This window comes from Stegostoma tigrinum, chromosome 7 (genome assembly GCF_030684315.1).
Source record: "Stegostoma tigrinum isolate sSteTig4 chromosome 7, sSteTig4.hap1, whole genome shotgun sequence".
In the NCBI taxonomy this organism is placed as follows: Eukaryota; Metazoa; Chordata; class Chondrichthyes; order Orectolobiformes; family Stegostomatidae; genus Stegostoma; species Stegostoma tigrinum.
This window is the reverse complement of record NC_081360.1, coordinates 88,406,074-88,420,048: the sequence shown is the minus strand read 5'-3', so window position 1 is coordinate 88,420,048 and position 13,975 is coordinate 88,406,074. Positions and strand designations below refer to the sequence as shown.

The 13,975-nt window shown below is 45.1% G+C and overlaps 1 protein-coding gene across 5 annotated transcripts in view; it reads left to right on the top strand.

Annotated features, from left to right (window-relative positions):
* Positions 1 to 13,975, top strand: part of gli2a (GLI family zinc finger 2a) — a 382,695-nt gene that overhangs the window by 324,593 nt on the left and 44,127 nt on the right. For all 5 annotated transcript variants that reach the window (XM_059647512.1, XM_048535196.2, XM_048535193.2 and 2 more), the window contains one exon: positions 6,110 to 6,259. In XM_059647512.1, the coding sequence (XP_059503495.1) occupies positions 6,110 to 6,259 (150 nt within the window). The remainder of the gene's footprint in view (positions 1 to 6,109; positions 6,260 to 13,975) is intronic.

The following is a 13,975-nucleotide window of genomic DNA, read 5'->3' as shown; positions in this document are numbered from 1 at the left end:
CCCTGCAGTCTTCACATTGTATAGGATTCAGCATAGCAGAGAGTTTAAGAAAAATCACCTACTTTGTGATTAAAAATGGCCAGTTTCTACAGCTCAGGTTTTACTTCCTTGACACTTTGCTGGGTTTTAAAGCCTGTGTGGTCAGCCCTGACTTCTTGCTATCAAAGAAATTAGACAAAGCCCAGGAAATTAAACCCCAAACACTGTCTTTCAGTATGATGTGAGTAAGCTGTTGGGCAGCCTCGATCTTTAGAACTTAACTTACTGCTTATTTTCCAGAACTGTTGCATGAGCGTCAATTCACTGTCCATGCTGTATACAATTAATTATAACATCCTATATTTTGCCAAAAACATGCGTTGAGAAGCTATAAGTAGATTTTTGTAGATATGAACTCTTCCATCAATGTACAGTTAGTTGTCCCGACAATAAAATTGCTCTGTGAAAGTTTTTTTCAGTCTTTCCTGAGATGTGGGTATTGTTGGCAAGGCCAGCATTTATTGCCTAATCCTTATTGCACTTGAACTGCAAAAACAGAAAGGTTCTGGATCTGGCAGCATCTTGGAGAGAAACCAGAGTTAACGTTTCGGGCCAAGTGCCCCTTCCTCAGAAACTGCATGTGCTTTACAAAGCCATTTCAGAGGTAATGGTAAAGTCTCTGTAATCCTGTTGGACTCTAAGGCTGCTCTCTCATTCATGAGAGACAACAGGTAGTGGTTTAACATGAGGATTGCCACGCCTCAGGTGAGAGTAGAGGGAGAGAAGGAGAATGCTTCATGGTAACATCAGCCAGTGCAGGAATTCATCTGACACTAATGGTGTCACACACAGCATCACAAACCAGCCAACTGAGCTAACCAACCCCACAAGATAAAAAAGAGTAACCATATTGTTTTGGATCTGGAGTGATGTGTAGGTCAGACCAACTAAAGATGACAGGTTTAATTTTCCTGAAGAGCATTAGTGAACCTGTTAGATTTTAACAGCAATAGTTTCGTCATCATTCTTACTAAAACATTTCTTTTAAATTTCAGCCTTTATGGATTGAATTTACATTCCAGCAACTGTGTTTGTAGGATTTGAAATTGCCAGACACTTTGCCTGGGATTTTATCTGATTAGCCCAGGGGCATTGGTGCTTTGGTTACTTAATTACCTTCCCTCAGTACACCCCATTGTGTCAAGAGTCATAACCCATGTTAAAATTGGGTCTCTGCCTATGCTTTTTTCTCAAGTAAGAAAAACCTATAATGGTGGTTGTGTTTCAGTTACATAGTACCCTTCACCCCTGCCAGTGACTTAAAGACCTTGCCAGTTAAATTTGGAAGTTCATGATTATGATGAAACGCAGAGACAGTGCAAAACACGAGCCTCCAATCACATTTCACTCAAGGAGCCAAGCACATTCAAGCACAGGAACCAGCACAAATTCATCATCTCCATTTTCAATCTGCCAGAGCTCAAACCCAAATACGGTCTGTTAGACCACTCTCTCCATGACTCCCTTGTCTGCTCCACACTCCCCTCCAACCCCACCACACCCAGCACCTTCCCCTGCAACCGCAGGAAGTACTACACTTGCCCCCACACCTCCTCCCTCACCCCCATCCCAGGCCACAAGTTGACTTTCCATATTAAGCAGTTTTCACCTGCACATCTGCCAATGTGGTATACTGTATCCACTGCACCCGGTGTGGCTCCCTCTACATTGGGGAAACCAAGCGGAGGCTTGGGGACCGCTTTGCAGAACACCTCTGCTCGGTTCGCAACAAACAACTGCACCTTCCAGTTGCAACCATTTTAACTGCCCCTCCCATTCCTGAGACGACATGTCCATCATGGGCCTCCTGCAGTGCCACAATGATGCCACCCGAAGGTTGCAGGAACAGCAACTCATATTCCGCTTGGGAACCCTGCAGCCCAATGGTATCAATATGGACTTCACAAGCTTCAAAATCTCCCCTTCCCCCACTGCATCCCAAAACCAGCCCAGCCTGTCCCCTAACCTGTTCTTCCTCTCACCTATCCCTTCCTCCCATCTCAAGCCGCACCTCCATTTCCGACCTACTAACCTCATCCCACCTTCTTGGCCTGTCCGTCTTCCCTGGACTGGCCTATCCCCTCCCTACCTCCCCACCTATACTCTCCTCTCCACCTCTTCTTTTCTCTCCATCTTCGGTCCTCCACCCCCTTTTTCCCTATTTATTCCAGAACCCTCTCCCCATCCCCCTCTCTGATGAAGGGTCTAGGCCTGAAACATCAGCTTTTGTGCTCCTGAGATGCTGCTTGGCCTGCTGTGTTCATCGAGCCTCACTCTTTGTTATCTACGGTCTGTTTAGTCTTTAGCACATTGCTACTTGTGGAACCTTGCTGTTTACAAATTGACATCTGCATTGGCCTAAAATACAACAATGAACCTTAGTGGCCTGAGTGGGTGAAAGATGCTGCATCAATGCAAATTATTTTTTGTAGTGTAAAAAATGCCCAGAATGTCTGCCATAAAAATGGTGGATAATTTCGCCAAGCCCTGCCTTATTGTATACATACAACACCCAGATCCATCCCCCTATAACCCACCTAAGCTACATATCCCTGAACACGATGGGCATTTTAGCATGGCCAATCCACCTAACCTGCGCATCCTTGGTCTGTGGGAGGAAACCCATGCAGACATGGGGAGTATATGCAAACTCCACACAGACAGTAGTCCAATGGTGGAATTGAACCCGCGCCTCTGGTGTTGTGAGGCAGCAGTGCAAACCACTGAGCCACCGTGCCGCCCAGTCATAGAGATGTACAGCATGGAAACAGACCCTTTGGTCCAACTCGCCCATGTCGAGCAAATTTCCTAAATTACTCTAGTCCCATTTGCCAGCATTTGACCCGTATTCCTCTAAGCCCTTCCTATTCATGTACCCATCCAGATGCTTTTCAAATGTTGTGGTTGTACCAGCCTTCACCACTTCCTCTGGCAGCTCATTCCTTATACGCACCACCTTCTGTGTGGAAAAAGTAACCTCTTAGGTCCCTTTTAAATCTCTCCCCTCTCGCCTTAAACCTGTGCCCCTCTAGTTTTGGACTTCCCTACACTGGAGAAAAGACCTTGGCTGTTCAACTAGAAGCCAGATCTTCTGGCCCAGAGGTAGGGACCCTACACTGTGTCACAGGACCCTGTAAAATGATGATTATTCCCAGTCCAGGCCTCAGTTGGCACTAATGAAATACAAATTAATCTAAATTGTATTTGTTTGGAATAAGTCAATTGTTTACATATTATTTAGTCAGAAAGTGGAGACAGATGTAAAGAGCACAGTAATAGCAGGGGACTTGAGGGAGAAGAAAAGCCTTGTGTGAGTGGGAGTGGATAGAATCCTCTACTTACAATAAACAACAGTGGAAATATTATGATCTCTAATTAATAGCCACCCTTCTGCGGACCCATCTTCTTCATAAGTCCGTTCTTTCCTCCTTCCAAAGGATTAAGCTGTTGACAGCAGGTGCATTTTATTGTGGAATTCGGCTAATAGATGACAAGCCTGTATTCAGTTTGCTTGTTTTCTAAAGACCAGCGTCTCCTCACACATACCAGCGCTGTAGTGATGCAAAGCAGGAGCAGCATGTGTTTCCCATTATACACTGGTGTGTCAGTCTGCTGAGGGATTCGCCTGCAGAGACTTTCAAGCAATTGCCAGGACCCCACTCCCTCAGCACAGGAAGTCTACAGATGCGAGCTCTCCTCCCCTCCCACTGACGTGTCTTCACCAAAACTAATTAAACTCAGTCAAATGTACTGTCGATCTCGGAACCTTCTCACATGCAAGGGAATTTCTCGTTTCACTGTGCGCAGCATCTCCCATGAATAGGCTGAAGCTTCAATTAAGGGGAGGACAAAAAAGACAAAATGATTTGGGTTTTAGTTTCATATTGTGTACAATAGTCCTGTCAGAATTCTGCGTATTGGTGGGGGGTGAACTTTGATCATTTAACCTGGTATGAGATAAATACAACAGCATTGTTTCCATTTTTCTCTATTCACAACAGATTTATCTTTCTGTAAACAGTGGCATCGCTGAGATCTTTATCTCAATATTACAGTTACCAAGGATTGGCTGCACATGTTTTTGTTTTAAATCCTTTCTTTATTTCAGACAGAAACAGTAGTGAAGCAGTTTTGACCCTGATTTTCCCAGTTTCAATGATTGACCATTCTATCTCCTCAATTTCCCCCTTATGCAAGCCCAGAGAGAAAAGGCGGTTATCCAGAGAAACTAACTTAGTGGGTGTACTGGAGCTCCACATTGAAGTCATAGAATTATCACGTTTTTATGTGGAAGGCGGCCCTTTGGCCTCTCCTGTACATGCCAGCCACTAAATATCTATCATTCTGCAGGATTTTTTTTAAAGCATCATGAGACATGAGCGTCAGTAACTGGCCAGTGATCAAAACTGTACGCAACAATCCAGGTGTGGCCTCACTAAGACTATTTACACTTCCATCATAACCTCCTTTCTCTTGTTTTCAGTGCCTTGGCAAATAAGGGCAAGTTTCCCATTTGCTTTTTTAATCATCTTGTCTTGCTGCCTTCACACATCTATGGGCCATGCACCCTGCTAATCCACTGTGCTTGCTAGGATCCGGATCCTTCCATTCAACACGTGCTCCCCTTGCTTTATTCGCCCTCCAAAATGCATCAGCTCACACTGTTCAGGATTAAATTCCATTTGCTATGGTTCAGCCCATCTGACCAGCCTGTCTACAACGTCTTGTAGTCTAAGGCTTTCCTGCTTGCTGTTTGCCACACCGCCATTTTTTTGTGGCATCTGCTAACTTACTGATCGTACCTACTAAGTTCATAACTAGATCGTTAATGTGTAAAACAAACCAGCCAGGACACAGCACTGAACCCTGTGGTACACCAGGCTTTCATTCACAAAAATAATCCTCGACCGTCAGCCTCTGCTTCCTGCTATTAAACCAGTTTTCTAACCCTGCCCAAAAAAAACACATTTCTTTTATTCACACATGGGATGCAGACATCACTGGTTGTGCAGCATTTCTTGCCCATTCTTAGTTGCCCCTGAGAGATGGAGATGAGCTGTGTTCTCGAACGGCTGCAATCTATGTAGTGTAGGTACACCTTCAGATTTAAAGATCTGAAATGTAGAAGCTCATTGAAAGGCTGTTGTGGTACAGAAGTAGTTTCTGTACTTCTGGGCCAGTTTGTTTGAAGTCCCGCCTGCCTGAAGGTGTATCATAATATGTCCGAACAGGTAAACTAAAAATATCGGCAGCGTGGAGAGGTGGTGGATTTGTGGTATGTCACTGGACTGTTAATCCTGAGACCTCGATAATGTTCTGCAGACCTAAGTTCAAATCCCGCCGCAGCAGGAGTAAAAGTCTAGAACAAAGAGGTCAATGATGACCATGAATTCATTGTCAGTTGTTGTAAAAACCCATCTGGTTCACTGCTGTCCTTCAGGGGAGGAAGCTGCTTTCCTTACCTGGTTGGCCTACATCTAACTCCAGACCCACGACCAATGTCATTGACTGTCAAGTGCCCTCTGGGCAAGGGGGAAAGTTCAGTAAATGCCTAGCTAGTGATGCCCTCACCCTGTGAAGGAATGATAAAAAAAATACCATTGGCCTCAATATATGTCATCCTGATACTTTTTTTCTTCTGGCCCTATTTTTAGGGGCTTTGTGAGACTGATTTGCCAGAGTCCCATTGTCCCTGGACTGACAAGTGTTGTGACAGTTCTGAAGTTGTATAACCATTGGGTGATGACATAGCTAAACCTGATCCTGATGTTAACTCAGGCCTAAGCCCCCATGTGCAGATTTGCCTGCAGGACCTTATGGAGGGCTATCGGGAGTGGAAGTATTGGTCGAATGTTGAATATAATTGTTGAATGGGCAGATGACCCTCAACTGGGCTTCAGCTCATTGCACCAATTATTTTGGCTAAAAACATGGCTCAATAATAGAAGGATTAAAAGAGAGCAATTTGTTGAGCATTTTTGTTTTGTGCAGAGATCTTACCATTAAGCTTATAAAATTATGGATCTTTCTGAAGAAGCTTCATAGCCATTTGGTTTGTTTCCTCCGACAGCACATTAACAATGAGCACATCCATGGAGAGAAGAAAGAGTTTGTTTGCCGGTGGCGTGATTGTTCTCGGGAACAGAAGCCCTTCAAGGCCCAGTACATGCTTGTGGTGCACATGCGGCGACACACAGGGGAGAAGCCACACAAGTGCACTGTAAGTTTACCAACTGGAGAGGCGGGGAACACCTACAAAAGCCCAGAGTGGAGTGGTGACATGAGCAATGTATTAATAACTGACCGGGACTGAGCAACATTGAGCAGTCGTGTATATGGTAGGAACATGAGTGCTTTTGATGCGCTGTTATAATCTTTGTAAAACATGGATGGCAACACATGGGGTGGCACGGTGACTCAGTGGTTAGCACTGCTGCCTCACAGGGCTAGTTACAGGGGTTCGATTCCACCCTGGGGCGACTGTGTGTGGAGTTTGTACATTCTCTCCGTGTCTGCATGGGTTTTCTCTGGGTGCTCCGGTTTCCTCGCACAGCCCAAAGATGTGCAGGCTAGGTGGCCTTGCTAAATTACCCATAGTGTTCAGGGAGGTGTAGATTAGTTGGGTTATAGGGGAGTGGGTCTGGGTGGGATGCTTCAAGGTTCGTTGTGGACTTTTTGGGCTGAAGGGCCTGTTTCCACACTGTAGGGATTCTGTGATTCTATGAACAACCATCATACCGCCTTGAAATCTACAATGGCTGTGGGCTAACTGAATGCTTGAAAAAAGATCAATTTAATTACTAGCTTAATTGAATCTGGAGTTTTAGAGGATCAGGTTACAAACTCAGTGAGCCCCCTACCTCAACAAAATGGCAGCTGGAGAGAATGATGACTAAAATCTAGAATTCCTACTTTCTTGTCTCCAGTACGACATGCAACCCAATCATAATTTCAACAAAACTGTTTCCTTCCTTAAAAAAAAAGATTGATCTGGATGACAATAGAAATGAGTATTACCGCTCAGTTCAGTTACAGTTGTAAGGAAACCATTACCTGTCAAACTTGCACTCATTTTGTTTTAAGATGGAGAATGTCAGAAATGGGAACATGAGAATGAAATTAATCGTAAAGAATGAGTTGCCTCAGCCAAGTCTGCTTGGTATCTTGATAGCATTTTTCAAGATCTTCCATCAACTCTCTGAGACGATTTGAAGCAATTATAGCCACAAAACAAACACTCCTTTAACCTCTTGATCGAACTGACTAACTGCCCTTGATATTCATTTCACATGAGTTATTATCTCTTCCTGTTGTAAAGTATTTATTCTTCTGTGGTAGAGGGTCAGGACAGGCGTCCTCAAATAGATCTGTAGAACATTTACATTGTCAGGTGCAAGGGAAGTGACAGAAACAGAGAAATTAGAAGCAGGAGGAGTGCATTCAACCCTTCGAGCCTGTTTCGCCATTTATTATGATGGTGGTTGGTCACCCAGCTCAGTTGCCTGTTCCCACATTCCCCCATATCACTTGATCCCTTTCACCTAAAGTGGCCTATCCAATTCCTTCCTAAAATCATGTAATGCTTTGGCCTCGACCGCTTTCTGTGGTGGCACATTCCACAGGCTGACCACTGTCCGGATGAAGAAATCTCTCTTCATCTCGGTTCCAAACATCCCCATCCTTAGATTGTGACTCTTGTTTCTGGACTCCCACGTCCCTAGTGCATCTGCCCTGTCTCGTCCTGATCAAACTTTACAGGTTTCTATGTGAATCATTCCCCCCCCCACATTCCTCTGAACGCTAGCAAATACCATCCTAACCAATTCAGTCTCTCCTCGTACATCTGTCTGCCATCCCAGGAATCAATTTGGTAAAAATTCGCTGCACTCCTTCTAAAGCAAGGACCCCTCCCTCAGATAGGGAGAGCAAAACTGCACCCAGTATTCCAGGTGTGGTCTCACTAATTCCCTGTAATATTGCAGCAAGACATCCTTGTTCCTGTCCTTGAATCCTCTTGCAACAAAGGCCAATGTACTGTTCTCCGTCTTCACTGTGTGCTTGCCTTTAACAGCTGGTGTACGAGGACACCGAGGTCTGATTGCACATTCCCTTCTCCCAATTTATAGTCCTTCAGATAATAATCTGCCTTCCTGTTATTCCTCCCAAAATGGATAACCTCAATGCATCTGCCATGGGTTTTCCCACTCACACAACTTACTCAAATCACACTGAAGCTAGTCTGCAACCTCCTCATAGCTCACCCTCTAACACTCAAAGTAAATTAACCCCAACTATTAAATGGCACTTGAGCCATTGTCCATTTTTTGACTCTTGTTCTGTCACAACTCCTCACAGAGGAGATCAGGAAATCATTGGTGAAAGGGGAGTAATCTGGATTTTAACGTAAGGGATGAGCTGACATGAAAATGTGAGTTAATAATACGATTGGTTTTCTCGCACTCAAGTTCCACAGAGCTCTGTCAGTCCCAAGAATGAGTCCGATCTGCAGTTGATTGTACACCCTCAGGATAGAATCATTTCCTTAATGCCCTTGCTGCAGTTAATGCCATCAGGGGCTACGGTCCCTCACGACCAAACAGTATTTCAATCGTGGAGTTTTTTTATAAATTTAGCAGTGGTCAGACATATAGTGCTTCTTTTAAGCTGAAAAGAAAATGGTTTGAAATTTTCACTTAGGTCTTTTGTTGAACTATGTTGAAAGATTCCTGCAGCAAAATATTAAAACAGCTTTACTTGGCTGCAGTGTTTTACCAGTTTTTTCAGATACCTTGTAGACTGTGCAGTGAAGGTTACAGTCCCTCTCTGGCCCCATCTCTCACTTTCTCGGGAACGCCCTCAAACACTACAACTGTCTTCAGTTTTGGCTTCTTGAACATCCCCTATTTCCCTGCCCCATCATTGGCACTCACGTTTATAGTCACCTAGGCCCTAAGCTCTGAAACTTACTCCCCTAAACCTCTCCACCTCTCTCTCCTTCTTGACGACTTTACTTGATACCTAGCTCTGTGACCAAGCTTTTGGCCACTGGTCTCTTTTCTCAATGTCAAATTCTGTTTGGTGCTTTAGAGGACTGTTTCCAATCTTGCAACGTTTAAGGTGCCATGTAAATGCAGGGTGGAAGTTGTTACACATGCAAGTGTAGACTATGAGCATTAACAGAACACTGAGCAGGAAGGGTTAGCACAATCTGATCCCTACCTGGACACAATCCAGTTAAGGTTCTGGAAAGCAGTGAGGTGAGACTGTTTGCTATCGCCAGTGGTAGATGCCCTAGTAATGCATTAGGGGAAATCAGCTTCTTCAACACAGGGGAGAGTGCTCTTTTACCTTAAAAATGGAAAGTGTTGATAGTAGCAATTTGCCTGCACGACAGCATATGTTAGTCTTTCACAAATGACTCTAGAATACATGGTCTCTGTTGAATATATGTCCTTAGGTTACAAAAGCTGTTTTTCTGCTCTGATGTCTACACTTCTACTCAAATAGAATGATGAATAAAAATGACAAGAATCTGTAGCTCAGGGGATGTTGCACTTTAATTATTATTTCACGGAATTCACATACAGGAAGGAGAAGTTTAGCACTTTGTTTTAGACAGTAAAAATGTTCACCACCTTACAGACTCTCTGCTGGGATAACTGAATGCGTAACAGTACCTTAAAACTGAAATTGCTTCTTCCAAAATATCTGGACAAGAAGCATTAATTCACTTGCTCAGCACAATTAACTTAATGTTTTCCCATGGAGAGATTCATAACTATGCATTCATGTCCCGGCAGTGTTATTTGCATGCTCCTTCACCTGTAAATGTTCATACAGCAGTCATTTTAAGAAAACCATACCTCTGTTGAGTTAGCAACACGATGGATTTCCACCGAGATGAATCCTAGAGAACAGTATCGTGCCAAAGTTAGAGGTTAATAGTAAAACACTTATTACTAAGATTGCGTGCCTGGTTTCATAGGGATTGAAATTGTGCTCTGTGACAGAAGTAATTATTATGGCAAAGACGTTAACCCATCTTGTTTTAAATGGGTTTGCGTTAATGGGTCGCTTCAATCATTTCACCCCAGAAGGTCTAAAATTCGGATCATCTGATCTACATTATGGACAGTGCCAGAATGAGGAAGTGAATTGCTGTCTCCCACCAGGGACTTGAAGGCATATTGTCTTGAGACTGCCAGGAAGTAGAGATCGATTTCCTCCACCCACATTTAAATGACTAAAAGTTAGATGTATATACCATTGTCTGTCCCCATAGGTCACTCGGGAACAGGGAGGAAAAATGACCATGGTAACAGGGGAACACAGCAGCTTTGAAATAAGCAGATGTTATGACAACAGAAACACTTCTAACAAAATATTATAAACGGGTTTATCAGCGTAATGCTGATTCCAGTCATTGGAAGCCTGTGTAGTGCTTCAGTAGTATATATTTCTGCTGTGTGGAACTGAATGTGGAACTAGCTGGAGTAAGAGTGCTACCCAGAATTTTGTTGTCAGCCTTCCTTAGACTACTGCTCCCTGAGCCCCACTGATAGCTTTCCCTCTCCATAACACCCAGACTCTCCTTAATAAAACCAACCACACAAATGGATCCTGTTTCCCCCACCCCGGGTCCAAATGGTCCACATAAAATCACCTCTTCATCACAATAGGATCTTTTAGGCTTCTCATCCTCCCTCCTATACTTCTACAGTTGGACCCCTGCCCATAATCCATGAATTGACCCTGCTCCTCCATGATTGGACACCACCTGCCAGACTCCAACCTGCCCCCCACTCTACCTCCAACTATCATCACCTCATTCCAGACTCCAACCTGCCCACCCACTCTACCCCAACCATCATCACCTTGTTCCAGACTCCAATCTGCCCCCAACTCTACCCCAACCATCATCACCTTGTTCCAGACTCCAACCTGCCCACCCACTCTACCCCAACCATCATCACCTCCTCCCACACTCCAATCTGCCCCCAACTCTACCCCAACCATCATCACCTCCTCCCACACTCCAATCTGCCCCCAACTCTACCCCAACCATCATCACCTCCTCCCACACTCCAATCTGCCCCCAACTCTACCCCAACCATCATCACCTCCTCCCACACTCCAATCTGCCCCCAACTCTACCCCAACCATCATCACCTCCTCCCACACTCCAATCTGCCCCCAACTCTACCTCCAACTATCATCACCTCATTCCAGACTCCACCCTGCCCCCAACTCTACCCCAACCATCATCACCTTGTTCCAGACTCCAATCTGCCCCCAACTCTACCCCAACCATCATCACCTTGTTCCAGACTCCAACCTGCCCACCCACTCTACCCCAACCATCATCACCTCCTCCCACACTCCAATCTGCCCCCAACTCTACCCCAACCATCATCACCTCCTCCCACACTCCAATCTGCCCCCAACTCTACCCCAACCATCATCACCTCGTTCCAGACTCCAACCTGCCCACCCACTCTACCCCAACCATCATCACCTCCTCCCACACTCCAACCTGCCCACCCACTCTACCCCAACCATCATCACCTCCTCCCACACTCCAATCTGCCCCCATCTCTACCCCAACCATCATCACCTTGATCCAGACTCCAACCTGCCCCCAACTCTACCCCAACCATCATCACCTCGTTCCAGACTCCAACCTGCCCACCCACTCTACCCCAACCATCATCACCTCCTCCCACACTCCAACCTGCCCACCCACTCTACCCCAACCATCATCACCTTGTTCCAGACTCCAACCTGCCCACCCACTCTACCCCAACCATCATCACCTTGTTCCAGACTCCAATCTGCCCCCAACTCTACCCCAACCATCATCACCTTGTTCCAGACTCCAATCTGCCCCCAACTCTACCTCCAACTATCATCACCTCATTCCAGACTCCAACCTGCCCCCAACTCTACCCCAACCATCATCACCACCTCCCAGACTCCAACCTGCCCACCCACTCCGCCCGAACCATCATCACCTCCTCCCACACTCCAGTTTCTCCATGGCTCTATCCTGAACATTTGACGTTACCTCCTACAATTCAGCACCCCCCATCATTCAACCCCAACCATTGACACCTCCTCCCTGACTCCTACATTTCCACATTCTACCCCAACTATTGCTACTTCCAGCCCTTCAATTACTGTACCCCAATCATCAGGCCCCTCCTCTCAGACTCCAGCCCCTCCATGACTCTACCTTAAACATCCATTACCTCCTCCCACAATCCAGCACCCCCACCACTCAAGCCCAGCCATCTTCTCACATTCGGGCTCCCTCCCCCAATGATATGGATCTTACCCCACGTTGGGCTCTTCCCATATGATCAGGCCCTTCACTCACAACTGGGATCCCCACCTCCCGTACAACTGGGCTATCCCACGTGACCATATTCCTCCGCCCATAAACCAATCCCTCCCCCCCCCACCAATTGGACTGACCTCCTGAGCAAATCCTGCCACCATCCGAAACCCTCCCTTATCCATGTACTTCCGTTGGTCACTGCTGCTGCTGCCCCTGCCCTTCAAGGACTGGACATGGATGGACAATCCTGCCGCAGTTTCACCCTTGTATACCCAGTGAGCTGCTGCAACAGTGCCCAAGTATTCTGGCAGTATGCCATTGATTCTGGGACCCAACTTTTAGGGAGCTTCGGTTTCTAGCTTCTGGTGCATGCTCTCAGCACGCAGTCTATTTTGAGCCTGAAAACTGGGCCAAAACAAACCCCCACCCCTGTGCCTTTTCAGACCTTCATTTGTGTGTGTGAACCACTCACACAGTTTACACAATGATGCCCAGATTCAGTTCAGTGACTCTGTGGGATGCCAAGCGTTGTTAAATGAAAACTAATTACAGCCTTTTAAAAATAATTTTACTAATTAACTCATCCTGAAGTAAGTACACATGCTCACTGGCCTTGTAGCCTATTAATATAACCCTGCGATGTAACAGCCTCACAAAAATATCCTATTCAACATGCTGAAGTCCTGCAAGATTTGGAATGATTGTATGGGAATTCTTCCAAGAACCCATTGGAATGCTGCAGGAAGTTGGCAAGGATGTAACATAGGATATTTTCCGCTAGATAAAAACTTTGCAGAGAGACGTGATGGAACAGCCTTTCAGATCTGCATCATTTATGAGGTTCATGGCATATCACAGGCTGATTTGTAATTGCCAGTTAAAAGCAAATGCTCCCCTAGTAACATAATACCATTTCTTTAGAAAGTTTAGAAAGCAGTTGTTCCTTTCCCAGTCATTTTTTTTCTCCCCCAGAAATCATCTTAATTGACTAACGTACATCAGTCATTGACTTCAAGTGCCCAAAATTCAAAGGTACGCAAACAGTGAAACTTTTAACACGATAAAATCAGACTCTGTTGATTGATCTGTGTGCAAAATCTTAAAATTAATTCTTTAGATAAAATTTACTTTTGAAGCATTGCCAATGCTCATATTTTAATTAAAGATTTGTTGATATAGCTGAATTGATTTAGTATGAAGATAGAACATACAAATTTACACATGACCTAGAATAGGCCATTCGGCCCCTTGAACCTGATTTTTCATTTTATTACGTCATGGTTGATCTGATCTACTTTACTCTCCACTCCCCATACCGTTTGATTCTCCCATTAGTCAAACAACTATCAATCTGTGTCTTTGAAAGATTCACTGCTCTCTGGAGAAGAGAATTCCACAAAACCCCTCTGACAGAGAAAAGCATTCTCCTCATCTTTCGCATAAAAAGGACATCCTCTATTTTTAAACTGCATATCCTTGCTCTTCCCTCTGCCATAAAGGTAGCATCCTTTCAGCATCCATCCAGTCAGGCCCCCTCAGGATCTTACATATTTCTTTAAGGTTGCAAAGGAACCCAAAAAGGACTGATGGGCCCATAGA